This window comes from Labeo rohita, chromosome 2, assembly GCF_022985175.1.
Source record: "Labeo rohita strain BAU-BD-2019 chromosome 2, IGBB_LRoh.1.0, whole genome shotgun sequence".
NCBI classification, from domain to species: domain Eukaryota; kingdom Metazoa; phylum Chordata; class Actinopteri; order Cypriniformes; family Cyprinidae; genus Labeo; species Labeo rohita.
In genome coordinates this window covers 21496983-21523964 of record NC_066870.1, presented here as the reverse complement: position 1 = coordinate 21523964, position 26982 = coordinate 21496983, and the positions used below count along the sequence as shown (strand labels likewise).

At 35.2% G+C, this 26982-nt stretch overlaps 1 protein-coding gene across 5 annotated transcripts; it reads left to right on the top strand.

Annotated features, from left to right (window-relative positions):
- The first annotated feature begins 234 nt into the window (after window positions 1–234).
- myripa (myosin VIIA and Rab interacting protein a) lies at window positions 235–26771 on the top strand. 5 transcript variants are annotated; one of them, XM_051124872.1, is made up of 17 exons: window positions 235–639; window positions 2024–2183; window positions 10285–10506; window positions 12561–12697; window positions 15929–16009; window positions 16171–16268; window positions 16375–16455; window positions 18003–18116; window positions 18230–18401; window positions 18555–19123; window positions 21006–22412; window positions 22557–22616; window positions 24654–24839; window positions 24932–25072; window positions 26082–26180; window positions 26273–26333; window positions 26540–26771. In XM_051124872.1, the coding sequence occupies exons 2-17, from the start codon at window positions 2074–2076 to the stop codon at window positions 26551–26553; spliced, it is 3552 nt and encodes a 1183-aa protein (XP_050980829.1). In that variant the 5' UTR covers window positions 235–639; window positions 2024–2073; the 3' UTR covers window positions 26554–26771. The 5 variants fall into 5 exon arrangements, with proteins under 5 accessions (XP_050980829.1, XP_050980823.1, XP_050980814.1 ...); XM_051124866.1 differs by having other exon boundaries at window positions 236–639; window positions 18233–18401; window positions 24932–25093; XM_051124857.1 differs by having other exon boundaries at window positions 236–639; window positions 24932–25093; window positions 26467–26565.
- Window positions 26772–26982: the final 211 nt, after the last annotated feature.

The following is a 26982-nucleotide window of genomic DNA, read 5'->3' as shown; positions in this document are numbered from 1 at the left end:
GTTCATTGGCATTGTTTACGTTTAGTGCCGTTATGTGATTGATGACTTGTTGAAAGAACACTATTGGTGGCTTGTTAAAACCACTGAAACCTAATGGAATATGTCTCAAAACACACCACAGAAAGCAGTTTTTAATGGTTTTAATGGTTAAACGTTAACGGTTTGTAATGGTATCTGTAGTGGAAACCATTAGCATTTCTGTGATGGTTTCGATTGTGTGTTTCTATGTAACAACAGCTACATATAAACCTTACACTTCCTTCATTCTCAGTATGGTATCAGTGTTCAGCACGTCCAAAAGTGGATTAGCAGCTCTGTTGCAGCACTGCAGGGCTCTGTGTACCGGAGGTTGGCAGATTTCAGGTCTCGTGGTCGTAAATGGCTTGAGACCACAGCAGGTACACGCTCCCTTTACACATGCGTTCCGTTTCGAGCGGTTTTCTTCAGAGATTCTTGATTTTTTGAGGTCAAACTTGTCAAAAGGTTAACTTCGAACCTTCCCGAAAGACACGGAAAGTCGACGGTATTGATTTGAAGCGGTCTGCGGACATCCATAATGAGTTTGTCTGCAAATCTTGACAGCTTGGCAGTCGCTGGTCGAAACGAGCTGACGTAAACGACTGAGGTGACGACGCGACGGTAAGTGCAGCATCTAAACTAGTTCTTCCCGGTTTATCAATGTTACGTCTCTAGTATGGTTTATTTGTTGTTTATTATAGTAAAAATTTATATAAATATGCCTGCATGAGTTGTCAGAACAGAAAACATTGACTTTGAGCGGTCCGAACTCACTATAACTTGTTTTTATTTCTTTTTGTCAACTCGAAAAGGAAGTTTACTCGAAAATTAAAGTTCTGTTATGATTTACTCACCCTCGTGTTGTTCATTTTCTTCTGTGGAGCGCGAAAGGAGACGTTAAGGAGAATGACAGGTTCAGTCACCATTCACTTTCATTGTATGGGAGGAGATGCATCAAAAGTGAATGGTGGCTTGAGGCTGAGGTGAATAAATGATGACAACTGTAGAACTGTCCTTTTTATGCATTGCCACCTTCTGACAGATGAATTGTAGTTATACCTCACGGGCAAAAGTTTGTGCTGGCTTTCACTGTTGGCTCAGCAGATGGTGTCGAGGTTGCTGAGAAAGATCTGTTTCACAGTGTGCCTATGAAAGCCTAGGTTTATTTTTAAATGCTGGGGACACCTGTGTTGTTTTATTATTTTTTATACATCATTTAGTTTTTCGTTCAGTTTTCATAATATTTTAGGTTTTGGTATTTTTATTTAGCTTTAGCTTTCAGTTTTATTATAGTATTTTTCTATTAGGGAATTCCATTTGCAGTATTTTTAGTTTTAGTGACAATAACGACATTGGGGGACATATCTTTCTGACAAACATCACTGTGTAGTGTTTAAGGCAAGGTCACAACCCAGGACGTGGTAAAGTTCATGTATTCTTTATATGTGACCCTGGACCACAAAACCAGTCTTAAGTGGCACAAGTATATTTGTAGCAGTAAAATACATTGGATGGGTGAAAATTATTTTTCTTTTATGCCAAAAATCAAGATCATGCTCCATGAAGATATTTTGTAAATTTCCTACCTAAATATATCAAAACTTAATTTTTCATTAGTAATATGCACTGCTACGAACCTTATTTTGACAGCTTTAAAGGTGATTTTCTCAATATTTAGATTTTTTACACATCATTGCTCGGTTCTTAAATCTCAGGGCCCTTATTTCAGCTGCAGGCTGATTTAACATCCTTATGCAAGAGGTTTACTCTGGACTTTTGCAATACACTGTATTATGCTGATTTCATAATGAAACAATGTTATAATCACAAGATTGTTTTGTCTTCAGATTTAACTTCCAGCTTCCATTATACATTGGAAAATTGTGGTTGGCAAATAAAACAGTATATGACACCTGTAACTTCAAACCCATTATTAAGCCAGTGGCGCAGCTGGTGCCAAGCTTTTGATATTATTAAATGACTCTGTTTCTATTACTGTCCTCAGCTAACAATCAGGCCAGGACAGGTGTCTTGTTAGCTCTGCGGAGGTGAAGGATGGGACGTAAACTGGATCTCTCTGGTCTGACGGATGTGGAGGCCGAGCATGTGATGCAGGTGGTGCAACGGGACATGGAGCTGCGCAAAACGGAGGAGACGCGGCTCAAGTGAGTCTCATGCACCCTTCTGTGTCTGTGTAGCATCATTTTTATGAGTCCTCCTATTTAAACCACAGTGGTAATGTTCAAAAAGTTTGGGGTCAGTAAGAAATATTTTTGTTTTTATTCAGCAAGGATGCATTAAATGATTAAATAATTAATTAAAAGTGAGAGTACAGATTATTTACATTGTTATAAAAAATCTATTTTTTTATAAATGGTTTCTGCAAATAAATATGACTATTTTCAACATTGATACATATAATAAGAAAGACTTGCTACTTCAGCACCAAATCAGCACATTAGTCTGATTTCTGAAGGATCATGTGACACTGAAGACTGGAGTAAAGGCTGCTGAAACTCATGTTTGCTATCTCAGGAATAAAATAAATAAATAAATGAAAAATTACATTCGTAAGCATTAAAAAAATCCTACCAACCCCAAACTGTAGTGCATGTCATTTTAAAATAATAATGCGACATTTCGCCACATTTTTGTCATTATTATAAATAAACTGTTTTAGCATTGTCTTCCTCATGATGTCACCCTAATGGCGTTCCAGTCATTGCTAGAGAGCATGAGGAAGTTCCCATCATTCTTTGTCATACTTTAAAACAAAATGACAGGAAGGGCCCTCCCTTCCCTCTTTATCCGTGACTCACTTCCCTGAGCCCACCATGAATACGGTTTCAGCTTTGAAGAAATCTGATTCTGGCCTACAGATATATATAGGCATTACTATTGAGGAGAGACAGACTCATGTTGTGGTTTGGTCATATGAATCCAGTATTTCTATATTCACAGGTATTTGCACATTTTGCGTATTTGCACAGGTACTTGCTGCATGTCCCAGCAAGTAATTGAGAGAAACTGGCAGAAAATGTACCTAATGATTTTACCTCACTTAAACATTTTTTATGTAGTACTGTCTATAACTATCTATAAATTGGTTCCCAAAGGACAGAACATAGCCCATCGTGTTTAATGTATTTAGTCTGTAATCTCTGTTTGCCTTTCTCACTTCCTCTCTTTCCCTTATTGTTTTGTCTTTCTTTACAAAAAAGTATGGCACATTTGCACAAAGAAGCACATTACTCATCACAATACTTGGGGGTGAGAAAAACACTTTGGTTAATGACTTTGGTTGGCACCAGGATTTTATTGTACCGACAGACAAGCACTCAGGCTGCGCTAATCTCTCACTCTGTTGTTGAAAATGCTTGTTTGCTGGAACGGGAAGTAGGAATAATGGCATAAGAATTAATTTGGGAAAAAAAATAAAAACAAACAATGCCTCAGTGTAGTTGCTTTTAGGAATCTGTAGCTCAGAAATGCAGAAACACACTGGCATTGTATTTATGTAGTCACAGAAAGATACTCTTCCATTCAAAATCTGATCTCAGGTGTTTACAGGAGAGACATTTGAGATATGTGTTAATAGCAGTGTGAAGATGTATCTAGGATGTCTAATTGTACAGTAATTGAATCGCTTTAGAGATATAATATTGAGTACAGTTTGCATTAGTTTTTTCCTCAACGTTTTTATTTGTCCAGTTAAGAGCACTGGGATTGGTTAGACATACACTGTTATTTCTGTACCATACAACCCTATATTGATTGGTAGTTAGTTTTCTATTTGAATTTTAGTGCTAATCCATAAGCACCACAATTCTCTTTCTCCTCCCTACAAAACCTTAAACCATCTCATTTTATGCAGACAGCATTTTTTTTGCTTCTCCCAAGTGTGTTCTGCCTGCATGCATCTAGCTTTTCAATATCCTCTCTGACACCTGGGGAGCATCGTTGAATTTTAAAAAGGACTGAGTGAGTTACCAGAGAATGGAAGAGCAAAAAAAACAAAAAAAAAAACAAGATTATTTGAAAAGACCCTCTGAGTAGAGGCAGGAAACAGGGACTTTAAAAAGGGGCTTAAAAAGTAAAATTTTTTCACGAGTTCGATCTTGTAGGAAAGTATTTGTTTTGCCAAAGCATTAAAAAAAAAAAAGGGAAACCAATTAAATGCATTATCAAGGCATCAGATATTTGTACTTGAAATATTAGACATAACAGCAATTGTTCTTTTTGTTCATTTTGCATGATAAAGGCTAAGAAAATTAAAACAATGAAGGAAACATTGAGCTAAGAATGTTTTTTTATATCCATTTTATGTACTTTCTAAATACCCACTAGGGCCTACTTAAGTATCCCCCAGGGTACGCAGAGCCCTGGTCAGGTACCACTGATCTAAATCAGCCTTTTAAAAAAATCTACAGAGACACCTTAGAGTGAGCCGTCTATCTGTGTACTTATCCATGACTTTCCATTTCATTAAATCAAAGATTTCAAACAGATGGCAGATTCTGTCATTTTTGTGAGGGCACTGTTAATCCATTACATGAAAAGGGAATGTAATGGAACTGCACACAGAACATGGTGAATCTGGGCAGATATTTTAGTTTGTAGCATACTATTAAGGGTCATTTTGACCCTATAAAAACAATTATGAAAGGAGTGTTTCTTTAAATACACAGTGTAATACATACTGAAGCTATATGAATATTTGTGTGGCTTACATTTTAAGCTGTTTTTCGTTGGCTTGCAAATCTGATTCCTCATTAGAGTTTATTTAACCCTTTAACTGTTTACTTTCACCGTATTACAAATAAATCCTAAGCATGACTATACATCGTTGGAAAGGCCTAAGGCTCCTAAATAGACATTTTAGTGTTTTTTTTTTGTTACAAATTATGTAGGAAAAGTAATAGATTAATACATGTCAAGAGTGCAACTTAAAAAATCTACATCATAACATGAGTCCTGACCTTTGTCACAAAAGACTTGCTTCATTGCACAATCACAATAAGAAATTATATATCAGTGCAGAACTTAAATCTCAAAATTCATCCTTTGAAAGGCATTTTAAAATCAGACATTGCATTACCAAGGAATATGTAAATCAAAACGATATCACAAAATGTTTTTAAAAATTTAAGTCTGGATAGTGCATTTTTATGTCTATGTTCAAAAATGGGAGTGACAGATAAAGGGTTAAATTAGAGAATTAGTTTTGTCTCAGTTTCACTCTTAAAAAGGTTCCAAAAGAGTGTTTTTGCAGTGATGCCATAGAAGAACAATTTTTTTGGTACCCAAAGAATCTTTCAGTGAACAGTTCCTAAGAGAGACCATTTTGAAGAACATTTTAAAAATCTAACGAACCTTTTCTGCATTTGAAAAGTTCCATGAATGTTCAAAGTTCTTCATAGAAGCACTGATGCCAATAAAGAACCTTTATTTTTAAGAGTATGTGCTGAATCTCCATAGAAAGATTAGCAACTATGCATTTAACGGATTGACAAACCCTGATCAGTACATGTTTTCTTGCATTGGGCTAAAGTGAGGCATTCTCAGCATACCACATCTTGTTTTACCAACTGCTGTGTGTTGTTGTGTTGCAATTACACTGCTGATCTATGTTAACAAGATGTTCCAGGAATAGGTCATGTAATTGCTGCATTGCTGGAGACTTTGCGCAATATAACACAACAGTAGATTTGGTTTGAGATTGAGCTTGTCCTTGTGTGTGTGCATGCAAAGAACATCTCAATCCTCATGCAACATTTTTTTGTATGAGATTGAATTTGGACTTAATTACAAATACATTTTAAGTTAAAAATGAAATGTATTTTACTTTGTGAATGTTTCTGAATTTAAATGGTAAAAAAAACTAAACAAAACTACAACAAAATTATTTTACACTTTTTGTGCAAAAAATTGGCAAAAAAAATTATGAATGTCTAAATACATTCAAAACAAAACACTTAAAACTTAAATCAGTCATTTTAAATTCTATACACACATTTAGGGCATCCTACAATAGAATGTACAGCAGGAAACAATGATATTACTGTTAAAATTTACATTTTACTTAAAATTACATTTAACAGTGTTATAAAATGATTATTTTTAACTCATTTTTAGCTTGCTTATTCTAAATGTAAAAAAACTGAGAAAAAAATCCAATATCTAATTAAATGTCAATAAATCAAATTTTGACCAATAAAATAGTGTCACTTATATCATACATTAGAAACTTATAAAGAATACTGTAAATGTATTACTGTAATGTATTGCAGACAGTGCTGGGTAGTAACTGATTACTTATGGATTACATGATTACATATTATTCCCACAGTGGCATATTGAAATATATATATATTTTTTAATTTTACATTTTTATGATTGCATTACTTATTAGCTTTTTATCGACTCAATCAAACCCATTGCATTTCTTACATTAGCCCTAGTTTGGGAAATCCTGGTGTAAGTTCATGGATCTTTCTCCTAATGAGCTGATGATCTGAATCAGGTGTGCTAAATGAGGGAGATTTACAAAATGTGCAGAGCAACGGGCTCTGCGGACCACTGAGAACCACTGACCTAGATTACATTACTAACAACAATTTTCATCACGTAATAAGTAATGGACTACAATTTGTAAGTAATCTACCCAGCTCTGATTATACATACTGTATAACAGGCATGGGAAAAGATGACATGCTTAACTGTGTACTGCAGTTGCGCAATGTATCTAATGTAAATAACCTGTCATTCATGATAGATACTGGTCTGTCAGATGACTTAGTAAAAAATATTGGCTTCAGTTGACCCCCTGTTCCTCACACCTGCGCTCAGTCTGGCTATCTGGCATGAGTCACTTAGTAGACCTTCGCTTGGATCTGCACCTACTGGCACAGGACACTTCTGCTGTTCTCTGCCAACAGCTTGCTTTGTAAACAACAGACCATGTTTCTGAGAACTCAGTGGAAATGGCCTGCTGAGTATCCAATTATAAGTTCATTGGAGAGACCCCTGATGGAGTATCATCACCGTGGGTGATTGTAGGGACATTAAATTAGTTCTGCTCAAGTCTGTAAGAATTTTTTTGCTATTATCTGCTTTTGTGCTTTTTGGCTGTTACTTTAAATGCATCTTGCCCTGATTCAGTCTACAAACCGGTGGAAGGCTATTCGTAATCTCTGGTTTGTAGTAGGGTCTGAATGCCACATTTAGAGATTAATCTACAAACTACACGTATCTTGGATTTAGTACATGAGTTGTTTTTCACTGATTTCAAACATATGCAAGTACAAAATGTCCTCAAAGGGAGGTTTTGGCACAAGTTTGTCAGCAAACTATTTCTGTGTGGACCCACAGACACAAAAATGTCTATAAATGTGTTATAGATTTGCGTTTGCAAAAGTCCGCAGTTGCAACATCAACTTCTCTGCATAATGTGTATTATGCCATTACAGTCTTTGTTTGCTTTCTTTTCTATTTTTTTCTTTCCTGTCTGTCTGTTTTTAATCTGCTGAGATTATCCTCAGTTCCCCTCTCTTGGTATTCACTGGAGCCGATCCGTTCAAGCTGTGGCTGTAATCATTCGTAATGATTTCCTGTTGGCATTGTTTGGAGAGACAAAGTAAACGCCACACCTCAAGCAGAGATTTCCAATACAATGCTTCTTTTCTAGTTTTTCATCCCTCTTTCCACTCGTCTTTGTCAGCTCCTCTCTCTTTAAGTCATAGGTTTGCTTTTAGTATGCATTATGACACATTCTATAAATTTCAATATTAAATGTAAAAAATGTAATTTAATCATTTAAACCAGTCACTTTTGTTTACCTATGTCCTCTCTGTTCAGTTACTGTAAGTCTTTTCTCTACAGTGACTATTAATATTCAATATATTTTGTATTACATTTTTCTTTTCTTTTTATTTTCTGTATTCGCACTTGTAAATCACAGGAAATCACAGCCATGATGATATTAAGACCAGCAGCACAATTTGAAGTGTGATACTGCCTTTATACAGCACTTTAAAGGGAACCTCAGGTATTAAGACGTGTATGGCATAATGTCCTATAAATGATGTCTCTTACTAAAATATGTAGTAGAAAACCCATGAAAGATTTACATTATTTAAAAAAATCTACATTGTTTTATACATATTTTGGACTGTGGGGGGCGCCATTATTTTGATGACATGAAATGGTTGCACTCTGTGAGCTGCCTTTTGCTTTTTTTTACTGAAACCCAACTCTGAAAATAAAATGCTCATATTACACCCACAGCTACTGATAGAGTTTACATGACGGATATGAGTGTAGGCTTAAACCATACCATTGATTTTCCCCCACACAGAGTCTAAACACCCCCAGATATTGAGTGAAATCCATGCTGAGAAACTCCTTCAGTGGCTGCGGCGTCATAACAAGTGTCGACATGTTTACATCCTGCCAGGATGGCATCTAGCGTTTCTTGTCTCTGCTGTTTATCAGCTCTTTAAATAGCTGTGGTCTACTGAAGTTGAGAGAACAAAAACGCAGGTCTTTAGGTAGTTTTATTTGTCTACAGGCATCTTTCCATTCTGTTCTCTTCTTCTTATTGTTACAATATTGGGAAAGCATTATTGCTTCTCCTGTTTCCCTTTGACTGAAAATTACAACCAAAAGCAGCACAATGTGGCATTGCATCAGAATTTAATTTTCTGAGTTTTGTAGCGGTATAAACAGCAGCAGGTAGTGCCAGTAGCTCAAAGAGTGCAACTAATTCATGTAATCAAATAATGGCACCCCCGCCCCCATAGTCCAAAATATGTGTCAAACGATGTGTATTCTGCATATGCAGGACCAGAAGGAGCAGAATGGGTCAATTGTGGCATAATAAAAGCTTTGCTGCTTTTGAACCTTGTATGATTGTCTCTCGCAATCGTTCCAGCGGCCTTGTTTCGCTTCCATGGTTTTCAGGCCCACCCTGCTTCATACTACAGTGATGTTAGTAAAACTTTAGTATATTAGCTCATCCATTAACATGATTTCTTGCCGAGTCCCGTCGGATTGCATCAGCTGTGGGAATGAAGACAACAGCTCCCATAATTCCACACTCAATCACAGCGGCAGCAAATGCCGCTGTTTTGTTGTTTGTGTTGAATATGCACTCTCTAGTGGCAAAAATTACATATTGTGCCTTTAATTACATTATATTAAACCTTACAAGTTTTAAAACCCGGGGTGCCCTTTAATAAACAAGAAATTTTCAGTCAAAGCAGAATTAATTTTTGGGCATCTTTGACCAGCTCTGAATGACTCTGTGTTTTTGAACGAGCGATTCAGATTAGTAAATGATTAATTGATTCAGTCATTAACATAGTAGTTGCATCCAAGAATCCATTCAATAGACTTTACTATCCCACAAGAGAGGATTTTTGAATAGCAGTGAAGCAACTGATGCTGGTAGGTCACTTGATAATGACAATATGATGTCAATATGATGACATCCAAAATAATTACTTACTCTCTAGGTAAAGTAGAAACAATTCTGCTGAGTGGTTGATTCAGCGGTTTACTCATAAAGACGTAGTCACTTGTCGCCACATATTGTCATTTCAGTATAAGCTCCAGACAGATTTACTGGAAAAATCCCACCACTAATATATATATATATATATATATATATATATATATATATATATATATATATATATATATATTATAAGATTTTTCTCATTTACTTTCATTTAATCAATCGCCTTCTTATTGCTGTACTCTTTGAACCCTATTGTTAATCATAAACTAATCTTTTAATTCATATCCTGAAGGCAAATCAGTTTAATTAAGCAGCATCAAATCTAATGGACCTAGTCCAAACAAAATGTGTATGTGCTGGTTGCAACCCTCTATTAAATAGTGTTAGGTCTCTTGTCTCTCTGCTAAATGTCAGAGCAATTTTGCTCTGAATTGCTCTCTGCTCTCTGGAGGCTGCAGTACGGCTAGAAAGACAGACAGATTTAAGACGTTGAAGGGCAAATGCAGCACATCTGTCAACACGCAGATGTCATGTTAACATGATCCACTTATAGGGCACTACAGCCTGCCTTACATAGAGATTAATTATGTATGTTTTTAATGCATCATCCTAATACTCAGAAAAATATGCATCAGCTTAAATATCATTTTAGTCAAATACTTTATATCTCAGTTGTTTTTCTATTTTCTACTCTCTCTCTTTCTCTCTTTCTCTCTCACTCTCTCACTCTCCCTCTCTCGCTCCAGTGAGATGAAGAAGGAACTGGTTGAGGAGGGCAGTCGGTCTGTTTTGCTGTCGCGGCAGCACAGGTTTAATGAGCGCTGCTGCATCCGATGCTGTTCTCCCTTCACCTTTCTGCTCAACCCTAAACGTTCTTGCCTGGACTGCTGCTACAGCGTCTGCAAGGGATGCTGCACTTACAGTAAGAAGGACAAAGGCTGGCTGTGCTCCGCCTGCCAGAAGACCAGGTCAGTATTGCCACTCTTATAAAAGCTGTTGTGTTTAGGAGACAGAGTGAGCGCGAGCTCCGTCAGGGGGCTTTCGTGGGAAACACCTGCAGGTTTACGGCTCATGATGCATGATACAGTTGTACTATATTGATTATTGGTTGATATTAGAGATTTTTTATTGACAGTATCAGTCAGTATTGGATATTTAATTGTGCATGCTCATTTCTCATACAGTGTTTTTTAACGTTTAGGTTACCTTTGCCATGTCTAATTCTCACTTGAATCTTAAAAACACTAATAATTTAATAACAGTTAAATCTTTTGCAAAACTTGCGATGAATATCTATTTTTCATAATGTACATTTTAATGTTGTATGTTTAATGTTGTTAAATTTAACTTTTTAGCTATTTATTTTCATGTTATTTTTATTTAGACAAAATAATATAGAATATTTAGCCAGAATTATATATGCACATATATATATAATTCTGTGGGTTGCACAATTACAATGAATAAAAAAGAGCCCAAATAATTTACACTAAAACAACAGAAATGACGTTCTGAAGGGTTTAGGACTGGTTCTACAAATGGGCTGTTTGTTTTACTGTGAAAAATGTGCTTATTTATGTTAAAAGCATCTTAGTAGACATTAGAGCATTAGTGAGTGTCTGTATGTCTGTGGGTTGTTTACACTCATGGTTTAATGAAAGACAGTGCAAAAACTGTTTATAACAGAGTATTCTTGTTGAGGATTCTGAAAACACTGTTAAGACTTCTACAGTCATAAAAATTATTATGTATAATACAAGCATAGAGCACGACATGACATTGAGCTCAAATGCCTTTGTAAATGTCACAAAGTGCTGTAGGTCAGAATATTACTGAACCAAGACAGAAAATATTTTTGCACTTCTTAGATGCACACTAATGGATAAATACTGGCTGAAATGTTCAATTTAGGTTTAACTTATTTGATTTTGCTAAACAGTGAGGGCAGAGTTACATTTTGGGTGACTTTCTGTCGTCTTATGGTGTTTTTGCAGATGTGCTGTGACATCATTTTTAATGAAACCCAAGAGCTTTACGCTTCACACATTGTGCATGGAAGGGTACTATGTCCTACAAAAGTCCTGCATTTCTGTGCATCATCGTATTTATTTATATATGAGTAGAAGGATTATTTCTTCTCTTTCCTATCTTATACATACACGCTCACACTTGAACAGAGATTACGTCCATCAGTGGAATTGAATTTTGATACTATACACATCCACTCATATCTTCTCTGTGCTTATGTAATAAAACGGATGCTCATTCCAGTTTTCATCACAAATATCAGTGTATTCTATTATTACTGAATGGAAGCAGGCAATTTCAGTTTATGATATGTTTATGGATAGAACATGTATATGTAGTATCTAATCTATCTGTACACAGTATATGCATGGCTTTTTTTGTATTTAAGTAAATGCATAAATAAGCAATTTCCATATAAAGTCCGTCTTGAAGTAGTATTCTTTTCTGTAGGAAAAATAGCATTTGCCATCAGGAAGAGTCTGTACATTATTGTAAAAAGACATAAAATGCTGTTTTAAGCACGAAATTATTAAGGTCCATTAAGGTTCCTCTGATTTTTCATTTTCTTTTTGACAACATTTCCTATTGTATACAACCTAAACAGTAACCTTAAATGTTCTCAGCATGTAGTTCCTATGAAAAAAATTCATTTTAATTCAAACTATTGGACTTCTGCTATTGGCAGCATGGCAACATGGAGCTATTTGTCACTTGAGCAGTGAGAGTCTGAATTTTAGTGTAGCACCGGCTTGACCAGGTCTTGGAAACTGAGCATGCTCAAAAGTGCCTTTGGCTGTCTATTATGACCTTTCTTTGTATATATGTTTGTGTGGGGGTTTGATTATAGGATCTTGTGTCTGTGATTATAGATGGTTTTTATAATCATGTGTTCTGTACTTATATTGTCAGCGGTTTTAATCTGTGTAACGTAAACAGAATCTCCGGAATGCTCTTGAATAAGTATTATAATGTGGCCTTGTTCATGTTTTTCCAGGCTGCTGAAGACCCAGTCACTAGAATGGTTCTACAATAATGTGAGAAGGCGTTTTAAAAGGTTTGGCAGTGCTAAAGTGTTAAAGAACCTCTACAGGAGGCATGCAGCAGAGCGTGGAGCGTTAGCAGAACTTACAGGTACTCGCCATCTGGACTGTTGTATGACCTTCCTTGAAAATTAAAAATGTTTTCACGCTATGACATTTTATAGTGTGTTTTGGTTTATAGTTGGAGATTAAAGAGCTGGTTTACATGTTGCATGTTTTGAACGGGCTGCATTCAGTGGATATGTCTATGGCTGTCATGATTCTTTGATTCAGTTCGAGTAATCGATTTTAAAGAAAATCCTTGATTGCATTTTGCATGGAATCCATGAAATGAATTATTAGACCATTTTACAAGGCTACATGATATATGAAACCAATTTAAAACTCATAATAAAGCATAATACTATTGTGAATTCATAAACGCTAGGATTCAATTAAATAAATATATGCAAAACAGGTTTATCTGCATGTTGTTGTGAGTTGGGTTTATTATAACCTTCATCTGGGAACGTGATGTGCGCCATTTCATCAGATTTGTAAGATAAATCATTTATAAACCTACGCAAACACAAGAGAACACATCATTATCTTTCTCAATATGCTAACAGTTCATTGTGATTACAAAATAAAAGTTTAAACCCTCACTCTTTAGACGTTTTGATGTCCACATATTCAAGTAATTACAGTGGCTGTAGCATTTCTGTCATAAAGAAATGGCCAAATATTAAAGATTAAGGTGACATTTGAATTAAATGTTGTTTGGTCAATATTAAACAAGAATTAGTTCGGACAGTAAAGTGCAAAATCGATCATTTGTTATAAAGCGTAATGTACATTCGCATGGGAAATTCTAAAACACTTAATGTGAAAAACGCTAAATGTGGCTTAATGCATTAAAACAGTGTTTTTAAAAGACCAAACTCAATAAACACATTAATAATAAAGCGTACCATGTACAGAAAAGCAGATGAGTCAAGAATAAGAACGCACTGCGTTAATGCGTTAACGCCTTAATGCATTAAAACTGTGTTTTTTTAAATGACCAAACTCAATAAACATTGTTAAGAAATCATACTATGTACAGACAAGCAGATATGAGTCATAATACTAACGCATAACGCAATTTTCCTCCCATACAAAACCGTTATGAGGAAAATGCTTAAAGTGGCTTAATGCATTAAAACAGTGTCTTTAAAATACCAAACTCAGGTTTGTCTGTATGATTTATTAATAATATTTATTTAGTTTGGTCATTTAAAAACACTGTTTAAATAACTAAGCCACGTTAAGTGTTTTTTTGTGTTTTAGAATGTCCCCATTAGCGCTATTATTTAAATACATTGTGTATTTTAATAGTTTTATTCAATAAAACCATATGATTACTTGCTTTTGAACTATTTATTATTGCCTCATTGGTAACATATATGTATTTTAAATTATTTCAAAGGCTGTTGTTTGCTTTAGGTCTATTTTATTACCACAAAAGATTTTATTATAATTATCCAATTACTTGATTAATCGTCAGAATAATCGACCAATTACTCGATTACCAAATAATCATAAGTGACAGCCCTAAATATGGTTTTAGATTGTCCTTCAAGCCCTAGGTATGTCTTTTTCACATCTTAAGGTTGCATGCGCATGCATGCATTTAGCACTAATTCATGAGGGTTAAGGAAATAGCAGACAGGGCTCCTCTGGTCTGACTTGCCTTCTCTGAATCCAATTTAACAGCAGCAGGATTCATGAGAATTATTCATGTTTACGGAGGAAGGGTCACTGTGCACTTTCATTATGACCTCAAAGATCCTTTCCCTCGCCTGAATATTACAGTTCACTGAAAGATATTAATCAGAAATCGAAAATGTAATTTTCCTAGTCCCTGTACACTGGGAAGTCACAGTATACAGTAGTCAATTTTACAGTCGTAGCCACAAGACTAAATGAGTTGTGATCTGTGCCCAGCCTCTGTTTCAGTTTCGCTGTGGTCTCTGAGCAGAGAATGTCTTCTCCATGAGGAGGAAGGCAGTTTAAAGCAAGGCCAGTGCCACATTAACAATGGATGACCATGACTGTGGATATCTGTCACCACAGCAGACCCCATGTAACCTCTGAGAAACAATAGCTCTCAAAAACCATTACAGTGACAATGAAAAATAAAGAGCTTTGGCCACAAAACTCAATGCACTATGCGGTCAAGCTTTTGGAATTTTGATGCAGAGAAAAGCTAGGAAATAATCTGTTTGAGTTTAACGTCGAACAAGTGCTAAGAATGGAACGATAAGCTTATAGCATTATAGGATAGGTTTATAAACCGCAACATCAGTCTTCGGCTTTATCTCAGAAAAGCTAGATTCATAACATTGCTGTGATTTGCTCTCCTCAGCAGAGTGTAGGCGTAAACACTGGCTTGAATGTAAAGGGCAGGTGTTTTCATAGAGTGATAGCCGGTGACCTCAGAGGCAGTTTGACATTCACCGGCTTAAGGGGAGCACTTTTAATGGCTCTGTGTAGAGCTGAGGCCATATTGATATGTTAGTATTTACCCATCAAATGATTTGTCATCCAACAGCTCTCTGAGACTGAGACGGTGTCTGTCAGAGAGACAAACCTGTTGACACTGCTATTAAATCATGTGTCAGAACTGGAGGTGCTGTGGAATCACTCAGTTTATCACAGGAACAGTTTGTCAATAACACTAACAACAACAACAGAAATGTTTGAGGCATATGATATGGTTGTTCTTTTTTTTTTTCACATTTAACATTGAGCCAAGCTCTTTATTCCACTCCTACCTCATCACTGTTTAATCATGGAAAAAAGACTATTAGAAAAAACAGATATGAAACTGCGAAATTTTATGATGTGGGTGGTCTTTTTTATAAAAGTTTGATGCACTCAGATATTGAAGCATTAAGTATTTCATCATGGCATGCAGGGTTGCCAGGTTTTTTACTACAAAGCCCATCCATCTGCTACTCAAAACTAGCCCAATCGCATTTCGGGGTAAGTCTGGGGGGTATAATACATGTTTTTGGCGGGGTTCCCCTGGTAAAATTTGCATTCCAAATATCTTGGAGTCGCTTCAACCCGACAAGAAAAACAACCTGCTGCAACAGTGTTAAATTAGCCCAGTTCTGCGGGAAAACTATGGACTTGGCAACACTGATGGCATGCAACATACATACTTTTTTTAAAGTTATGCATCCTCTACAACTAAAAACTGATAGATTATTGATTATGATATAATGATAATGATTACATTGATAGAGCTATAAAGTTTATCTGATGAAATGAGCTGTGACTTTTTTTGCACCAACAGAAGGCAGCACTTATGAGGAGAGCGTCTGCAATGAGAGTAGTATGTATGAGAGTGACTCCACGTTCTACAGGCAAAGTGAAGGTTTGTGATTAAATAATTATCTAGATATATATGGTTTGTTACTGTATGTCAGCAGTTTCTATTTTGTTCGTTTCATACAGTGAACATTTGAAAACACTTAACTGCAGTGACAGCAATTTTCTTTCATTGACTATGTATTTAACTATTATGTCTTTCTTCAGAGCACAGCATGGATGAGACTATTAATGTGGCAATGCGGGTGGCAGAAGAAGCCATAGATGAGGCCATTGCTAAGGCTGAGAGCCAGACCGACAGTCAGGTAAGACGTTTCCATTAATGGGTGCAAGATTATTCATTCATTCAGTCTTGCTATTTAGTAACTTGGCAAGTGTGACATGGCAGCTATTTGACATTTGCTTTTGTAGGAGAAGCAGAACGAAGCCCATTATTTGCGAGAGAACAGAGGAGAGCTGATAAAGGAATTGGCCACAACTATAGTACAGAAAGTGAGTAACGCATGACAGCAATGACCTTTCACGAATGTAGTTTTGCATTATGTAGAATTCTGTGCATTCAGCAAGGATGCATGACATTGATCAAAAGTGACTGCATAGACATTTGTAATGGTAGAAAAGATTTCTAATTTGAATAAATTCTGAACCTTCTTTTCATCTAAAAACATCCTAAAAACATCCTAAAAATGTCAAGGTTTCAACAAAAATATGAAACGGTAAAACTCTTGTAAAATAAGAAATGTTTCTTAAGCAGCAAATCAGCATGTTAGAATGATTTCTGAAGGATCATGAGACTGGAGTAATGATGCTGAACATTCAGCTTTGCCATCACAGGAATAAATTGCATTTTAAAATATATTAAACAGAAATTTATAAAAATGACCCCATTCAAAAATGTACATAGACTTGATTCCTAATACTGTGCTGTTAACTGAAAGATCCACAGCTGAGTTTTTGTTTAGTGATAGTTGTTCATGAGTCCTTTGTTTGTCCTGAACAGTGCCCACTGTTCTTCAGAAAAGTCCTACAGGTCCCAGAGATTTTTTGGTTTTCCAGTATTTTTGTGTGTATTTGAACCCTTTCCAACAATGACTGTATGATTTTGAGATCCATCTTTTCGCACTGAAGGACTCATATGCAACTATTACATAAGGTTCAAATGCTTATTGATGCTCCAGAAGGAGAAAGTATGCACTAAAAGCAGGGGGTGTAAACTTTTGAACAGAATGAAGATGTGTACATTTTACCTAAATATCAGTATTTTTTTTTCATTTAGTACTGCCCTTCAGAAGATACAAAAGATGCTTACATGTTTCCCAAAAGACCAAATGTTTCCATCTGGAGCATCAGTGAGCGTTTGAACCTTCTGTAATAGTTGCATATGAGTCTCTCAGTTGTCGTCAATGTGAAAAGATGGATCTTAAAATCCTACAGTCATTGTTGGAAAGGGTTAAAAAAACACAAAATTGCTGAGAAACCAAAGTATTTGTGGGACCTGAAGGATTTTTCTGAAAAACAGCAGACAGTTTAACTGTTCCGGACAAACAAGGGACTCATGAACAACTATCACTAAACAAACAAACAAAAAACACAGCTGTGGATCATTCAGGTAACAACACAGTATTAAGAATCAAGTGTATGTATGTACTTTTGAATGGGGTAATTTTTATAAATTCAACTATTATTTTTTCCTGTGGACTATATGTAAACATATTTTATGTGAAATATCTTATTCAGGTCAGCACTAAATAAAAATAACATGCATTTTGCATGATTCCTCTTATTTTGGTAAAATAACATTTTGCAGATTCTGCAAGGTGTATGTAAACTTTTGACCTCAGCTGTATATGTTGAATAGGGATATATTTGTTGATATTATATTAAATTTAAAATGATTGTTTGCTATATGTCTTAAATTCTTATATTATTTTAAATTATCATGTTATTATTTATTGATTTTGACACTCTTAGCACTTTTTGTTATACCTATTAATTACACTGTTATAACTATTTATTATATTGGAATATTTAAATGTCAGATTGTCCGTCGGAAAAAGGATCTGTCTGAGATGCAGCCTGGATGTAATCTGGAGCAGAACAGTGAAGGAATCGCTCCTGATAAAACCCAGAGTGCCTTTGATGCTTCTCTCTGGGTACAGTGGCTTTTTATTTCCTTTAAAGACTGAATCACCTGCAATTTGGCAGTGCTTTTGGATTGTTCTTTTGCTTCGATGTTTGCTGAATGAAACGTTTCCTCTCCCCTCAGAAGTCCCGCTCAGCTTTTTGTCTCTTGACTGATGAGCAAACAGACCTGCATGCTAACACCGGGTCAGGACGTTCATCCTCTATAAGTCATACTCTGGAAATGAAGAAGGAAGAAACAAAGCCTGTCCAAGCCATGCCTAGCTGGAGGAGTGTCGACCGACTGGACAATTCCAGTTAGATCCTTGACTTAAATGCATATGATTATGAATCACAGTTAATTAGCTTCTCTTGTTTATGACAGAGATTTTAAATAATGTTGAACTTTTAAACTGTTGGCAACCTTCATTTACATACATGTCTTAATGGTGTGTATATGTCTTCTTCAGTGTTGCAGAGTCCTGATGGTAACTGGATTGCTTATCAGAGCAACCTGCTCTCTCGACCTGGTCTTTTAACCAAGCGCAAAAGTCTGGTCTACAGCGTCTTAGAAAGGGAGTCTGGCGTGGTGTCGGCTTACGATGAAATGGGCTCAGAAACAGAGCCTGAAGTTAATGGGGTTTGGGGTGCTGCACTGGAAGAGTTTCGGCGAAAGATGTCTGCCAGTAAGCAGCTGACTAACCCAGAGTCCTACAGCCGTCAAGCAACCTTGCCTTTGAATGCACAACCAGACACCTTCACTGCTGACACTGGAAACTCCTCAGGACAGGATGGGCCACCGTCCCAGTCCCAGAAAACTCTGCTGCCTTTCTTAAAGAGAAAAGTACCACTAGAACACAGAAGACCCTCATCCGCCCGCCGGCCAAACATCATGGATATAAATTTCAGTGCAGGAGGGGCTGAAAGCAGTGAGGATGGCCTAGAGGACAGCAGGGTCAAGAGGTCACGTCGAAGGAGGAAAAATAAGAAAGAAGAAGCAGAGTGGAAAGGACAGTCGGGATTGTCTTCAGTTGTCCCGGTAAGAATGACTGTGTGTTATACAACATGTCTTAGCTTTGATTTAGAACAAATAAAGCTGGGAATTCAGACAAGCGAAAAATGACTTTGGCTTTAATAAGTGACCGTTCAAGGTATTTGTCAGACTGGGGATTTATTTGAGGGATGTAATTTAAAGACCTATCAGTGTAAAGCAAAATTATTTTTTTTTCACTATTAAGACCAGGGGTGGTGAACTCCGCAGTCCTGCAGGGTTCACCTCCAGCCCTTTTAAAAACTCACCTGCCTGTAGCTTCCTAGTGACCCTTCAGACCTTGATTAGCTTGTTAAGGTGTGTTTGATAAGGGTTGAAGTAAAACTCTGCAGGGCTGCGGCTCTCCAGGGCCGACATTCTCTACTCCGGATCTAGACCTTTACCAACAGAACTAGAAAAGCTTATGTTCTGTGAGGATTTCACTGCTTTATTGCAAATTTGTTAACAGCTCTAAGGAATTATCTGAATCCAAGAGAGTTGCTTGGGGTATAGATTTGCAGTATGACCTTTCAGATTCAGAATAGAGCCAAATATGTGTTAAAGCCCAGAATTTGTCAATTATTACTATAAATAGGCTGATCCAATACAACTGGGTAATGCGTACTTATGTCAAAAAGTTGAATAAGTTAAAATATATATGAAATATATATTTTTTTTCCTCTGGATATTTTCATGTTATCTTTCATGTTATTTTGTCTAATAAAAATTGTTTAAATAATAAATAAATAAAGCCAGCTATGTATTTCCATATATAAATACCTATTTATACTGTGTTGTTTCCAAAATTAAATAATTGGTACTGAAGTCAGAACAAAAAAATTTATCTAAAAAGCTTTTTTCAGAAAGTATCTGTTTTATTTTATTTTATTTTATTTTTAATTTAATTTTAGTATTTTATTTCATTTTTGTTTTGAATTTCTTGCTATAATTATATACTATTCATTCAATTATATACAGTTTCATGATTTCTGACCAGTCTATAAAAAGTAAAATGAAAAGGCCAAAAATGTGTGCCAGATATGTGTTATACAGTATATAGACACACTATATATACACACTACTGTTCAAAAGTTTTTTTTATGATTTTGACACAAATCAAAATACAAAAAAATGTTTTCTGAAATTATTTTGTATCTGTTTTATTTAATTCAGTTTTAGTTTTTATTTTGTTTTTTGTTTTGAATTTCTTGTTATTATGATGTTCTATCTGTAGAATAAAAATAATCAAAAAATTGCAGTTAATTTCATGGTTTCTGACCATGAAACCAGAATGAAAAGGCCAAAATTTAATATAATTAATTAGAATAAAAATAATTAAGATTGCAAAATGTTATACAGTATATAGACACTATATATACACAATACTGTTCAAAAGTTTGGGGTACGTTTTAAATGTTAAGTCTCTTATGCTCACCAAAAGTATAGTAAAAACAGTAATATTATGAAATATTAATACAATTAAAAATAAGAGTTTTCTATTTTAATGTATATTTAAATGTAATTTATACCTGTGATATTATAGCTAAATTCTTCAGTGTCACATGATCTTTCAGAAAGAATTCTAATTTGCTGATATATTACTCAATAAATATTTATTTTTATTTTTGCACAGTTGAAAACAGTTGTACTATTTAATATTTTTGCTAAAACCTTGAAACATTTTTTGGGATTCTTAGATGAACAGAAAGTTCAAATGAACAGCATTATTTGAAATATCTTTTTTCTAACAATGTGGAAGTCTTTACTGTCAATTTTCATTGATTTATTTCATCCTTGCTGAAGAAAAGTATTCATTTAGAACGATAATGTGCAGCTATAAAAATTATTTATTTGTTTATTTTTGACATCATCACTGATTCTTTATTGGCAGGATTCCAGTAGCCACCTCTCAGATGCTCTGATGAAGAGACGTTATGTAAAACAAGACGCAGACTTGTATGCAAGAAGACAATGTGATAGTCTGGAAGGAGACACTTCAGACACTGCTACCCCTGACATCTTGAGCTCTGGAGCCGTGACCCCTGATCCGTTTGGACTCGGCCTTAACGCTCCCAACAGTTCCAATCACGGGAGCCTTAGTGAAGTTGTATCTTTAGATCAAGAGTTGACCTCCAAACTGAAAGAGCTGACCAGTCAAGTCAGAGAAACACAACTTTCCTCCACTGAGGATGAACTGGACAGGTTGGAGTATCAAACGTGGGATGAAGAAAATAAGACAAAAGTGGGAGATGAACTTATGGGAGATGCTTCTGAAACTGATTCAACAGAAAAATCTGATGAAACTGAATTCACAAATCAAGTGAGATCAACTGAGATGTTGAAAGAAGATGATCTAACTTCCAAACTGAGAGAGTTGACCAGTCAGGTCAGCGAGACACTGCTTTCCTCCACTGAAGATGAACTGGACAGGCATGAGAATCAAACTGAAGCCAATCAGTCAGTAAGAACTGAGATGCTGGTAGTAAATGAGAGGACAGATGGAAACAATGTGATACAATATGACCATATAGAGATGGTTGAAAAAGCAGAAGAAGAGAGATCAGAGAAAAGACAAAAGGACAGTGTGGCAAAGCAGGACATTAGTGAGCAAAATGACATAGATGAGACGCAAATATCAGATGAAATGAGCTCTGCGAGCCAAAAACAGACACTTGCTGAGACAGAAGGGACAAAGAACAAGGGAGAAGTTCAGACTGAAGAGAAAAATGCAGAAATACAAGACAGTCAGCAGAGCAGAGTTGAGAATACAGAAGAACAAGAGGTGTTATCCTGTGAGCTGGCTTTGAGTAGATTAGTAAGTGGAGATGGAAAGATGGAATTTGATAGGATCATCAATACTGTAGCGAAGGCTTTGGATGATATGGAAGAACACATAGAAGCTTACACTACTGAGGAGGTATTTTTAGACAGGGAGAGAACTGAGAGAGAGAAACACGAGATGATGGAAGAGGAGGAGAATGTAACCGAACAGGAAATGGATGACAAGACAATATCTGAGGGATGCTCTGAAGGTGGAAAATCGAAGGAGGTGCAGGAAAAAGAAATGAAGGGAGAGGGCAAGATCAATGAAGCTGTGGTGCTAAAGAGCAACACTGAAGATACGAAGGAGACAGAAGACAAACAATGCAGCAAATCATCAGAAGACAGAGTTCAAGAGAAGGACACCAACAGTCAAGTTGACTTGATTGAAATAAGTAAGGAACAGATGGACCCTACAATTCAGCACAGCGCTCCATCTGTTCAGGAGGAGTATCTGTCACCAGAGGAGATCTACAAGGTAACATCTAACTACAGCATACTACATTATGCTAATGCTTGCAACTAACATGCTTTTATTTAATCTGCTTAACCTATTTCTCTGAAGCTCTTCCTTACTTCTTATTTCTTTCTTTGTCTTCTGCCTCTATTTGATCTTTATTAGGATGCACACATGCTGGACATAGAGAAAAACCTACATTTAATCTCCAATATACTACAGCAGGTGATGATTGTATGCTAATATAGACACTTTGCTCTTATTGATGCACGGGCTATTGTGCATGTTTCTTCTCTTTTCTGTACGTTTTCATCAGCTGTCCAACTTTGAGCTCATTATTTATTATATTTTACATATATTACATTCTATTAGAGCATCAACAAATAGTTGTGATAGTCAGCTCACCTCTCATTATAACCTACAAAATGTAATAAGTATGTGGAAGCCCATTTCTGGTACTTAAAATAAAAAAAAAAAATATATAAAATCATATACTGACATAATTATAATATTAAAATTCAGACTTAATATGTCAGAATTTTTACATTTCATGTTTATTTGTCAAATTTATGAAAAAAAGTAGAAACTATGACATACTTAGTCATATTTGTAAGATAAAAATTAAAATCATGACATAGTCAAAAATGAGATAGTGATGTTTTATTTTACCTTTATTACCAGCAGATGAAAAAACACAAACGTTTCAAGGTCTTTAGTGTGTTGAGTTGTTAAAAGAAGTTGTTTTTGTGAGTGCGGATCATGATTAATTAAATAGTAAATAGTCATAGTAGTTAAATTAATTAAATAGATTGACACCAAAATAAAGTATCAAGTGACAAAAGTGTGGTGCAAATGGATTTGTGGAATAATTTAGATTTTTTAAATCTCATAATTTGACTTTTTGTCATAATGATTTAACAAAGCATTTTTTATGTGGTTGGTAATGAGCTTCCATAAATAAGTGATTCAGTATAGCCTACATAAAAAATATGGCAAGCAGTTGGCCCATGCAAAAAAGTTTTTTAATTAGTGCTGTCAAATGATTAATCACGATTAATCACATCCAAAAAAGTTTTTGTTTACATGTGTGTGTACTGTGTATTTTTATTAAGTATATAAGTACACATACATACATGTATGTATTTAAGAAAAATGTTATGTTTATATATTAAATATATATATATATATATATATATATATATATATATAAATATGAATATAAATTTAATGTAATATGTCAATATTTTCAAAATCTATGGGTCATGCCATGAAATCGGTGCCTTGTGCATCCCTAAGAAATTATCAAACATAGATTTAATGATATTTAATGTAATTTGATGAGATTTAATATAACAATAAATAAATGTGCAATTTAAAAACATAACAATACTATTTATGCTTTCATCAATATTACATAAAAAGTCAAGTAAATATTATTTTAAATCATCATGGGGGGGGGCGGCATCATGCAGTGTCAATCCTCTTACCATTTGTAAAATGTAAATTTAAACAATTATTTCTTACATGTAATATAATCAATATCTACCAGTAAAATCCTTTCAAACTGTACAATATGTGCTTTTGCACATATTTGACTATTAGTTAGCAATTAGCACATTAATTTGAAATTGTCAAACCTGTACTATCAACCTGTTACTTTTTAGTTTTGACATGTGGGTAACAGGGATAACACTAAACAGGTTTGACCCTGTTTTTAAAGATTGTGTAAAATTAAAACATTTTAAAGGTCACCCTCTGTATATTATTGAGCTAATGCCTATATCATTCAGTGCCATATGAGGTCTAATTAAACTATAGTATCTAGTAACATGTGTCTGTAACAAGGTTGACAAATATACCAAAACACGAGGTAGAAAAATAGTTATAAATTAATAAATAACAGAGCCTGAGATGGCACAATACAATTTCTTGTCATTTTAAGGTGTCTTTATTTAATGCATATTTAAAAAATATTGATTAAACTTCAATTTTTCCAAGTGGAAAATGCACCAATTTCGTGAAATGACCCATATGCTGTATGTGTGTGTATTTATATATACATAATAAATATAAATCGTAGACATACATATATTATGTAAACAAAAACTTTTATTTTGGATGCGATTCATCGCAATTAAATGTTTGACAGCATTTATTTTAATGTAAATAGTATTTATTAAATCAGTATTAATAATTTTGCTAATGTAGCTGTATGTTAATGTGTAGTTACAGTACCTTTCTTTGTGTATTTGTTGTAAATAGAAATACTCAGCTGCATCGCTGCGCAGCATCACCACCGAGGTGCTAAAAGTACTGAATGCTACTGAGGATCTGATTCACGGATCTATGGAAGATGGACGATGCCAGTCAGACCACAGTGACATCTCGATCATTCCCCCTGACGAGGCCAGAAGACTGGATGAGCAGCTCGGCAAACTTGAGGAGAATGTACGGATTCCTTCTGAGATGAACGTTTCTCATGCCACTGGGCATTTATGAGGTGCTTCTCAATTTATTCTGATTGATTTCACTGTGTGCAGGTGTATGTGGCGGCAGGTACAGTGTACGGGCTCGAGGCTGAACTGGGGGATCTGGAGGAGTGTGCGCGCAGCATCAGTGGATGCACCACTGAAAGAGAGCTGGCTCATCTGGAGGACCAGGTGGCCTCTGCAGCAGCCCAGGTGCAGCAGTCTGAGCTCCAGGTGTGTTCGGCCTGGACGCTGTGCTCTCTCTCTCTTTCTGAATCTCAGCATCAGCTCTCAAGATGCAGTTACACTAAAAATTACTAAAATTAATAAAAAAAAATAGATGAAAAATGTAAACAAATAGGAATAGAACTAAATTAAAAAATGAAATTACTAACTAAAATGTATAAAAATGAATTAATGTTTAATAGAAATATAAAATAAACCCCAACATATAGGCCACAAGGGAAAATAATAGTGAATTTTTAAAAATGACCCTGTTCAAAAGTTTACATACACTTAATTATTGATACTGTGTTGTTACCTGAATAATTACCTGCTTTTTTTGATTAGTTTGTTCTGAACAGTTAAACTGCCTGCTGTTCTTCAGAAATATCCTTCAGGTCCCACAAATAATTTGGTTTTTCAGCATTTTTGTGTATTTGAACCCTCTCCAACAATCACTATGTATGATTTTGAGGACAACTGAGGGACTCATGAACAAACTATTACTAAACAAACAAATAACAACAACAAACCAAAAAAAAAAAACAGCTGTGAATCATTCAGGTAACAACACAGTATTAAGAATCAAGTGTATGTAAACTTTTGAACGGGGTCATTTTTATAAATTCAACTATAATTTTCTCTTGTTGACTGTACTGTACACATCATTTATGTGAAATATCTTATTCAGGTCAGTACTAAATAAAAAATAACATGAATTTTGTATGATCCCTCTTATTTTGGTCAAATAATTTAACATTTTGCAGATTCTGCAAAGTTTATGTAAACTTTTGAGTTCAACTATAATAATGTTCTGCATATTTCCTATATACAGTACATACTATATAGAACTGTATATACTCCGTAGTAAACATACTGTATAGAACTATGCAAGTACCAGTAACATTTCACATTACAGTCTGTCTGCAATGCCTTATTTTTCACAATAAAAACAGTCATTTTCATATCTACCTGCTTTTAACTATGCTATTTTTTCCAGGTTTTAGACATTTCCTCAAGAATCGCTGCTCTGAAAAATGCAGGACTTAATGTAACTCCACAGACTCACTTTACCAAGGTCAAGACTACAAAAACCAAGGTGTTGTCTTCATGTTTTAAGTAATATTCATTCACATATTCGTACACATATGACTAATTATGACTATAACTGCCATAATACTTTTGTTTCAGACACAAACCATTGGCTCATCTCGGAAACTGAGGAGGCGACTCCCAGCACCTCCGAAACAAGGTAAGAACTACTCATTAATCAATACTGACAACTGACACATTTTTAAAAGATGTGACCTGTGTAATTACAGGTGAAATGCTGCAGAAATGATACCCATCATATTTATATGTGCTTCATTTATTTCCTTTGCAAGGTCTAAAATAGCTCAAAACATACATCTGTCGCTGAAAATGATTCGAATCTCCCATTTTATCTGTAAATTTCAGATAAAGAAGCATAAAGAGGATAGTGGGATACATCTGCAAGCATCATCACAAAGTTAAATAACTACAAACTTAAAAAAGCCACTGATCACATGTGCCTTGAAGCTCATAGAAAATATTTTATGGACTCAAGCTCTGGATGACAGATTCTAATAGACTGATGCAGTGATGCCATTTTACACAAACTAATAACTCTTGGATAAGATTGCTTTTATTACCTCTCTCCCCTCATAATGTAAAATAAATAATAAACTAAAATCATGTAAAATTATGCAATGATGTGAAGCTTTGTTTTGGCCTATTTGACCATTACTATGAATCAAGCTCATCATTCAGTTATATCTTAAATTAAAAAAAACATGAAAATTCTGGTATTATTTACTCACCCTCATGCCAAAATGTAAAAAAAATTTAAAAAAGAAAGTTTTGCTCACCATTGACTTCCG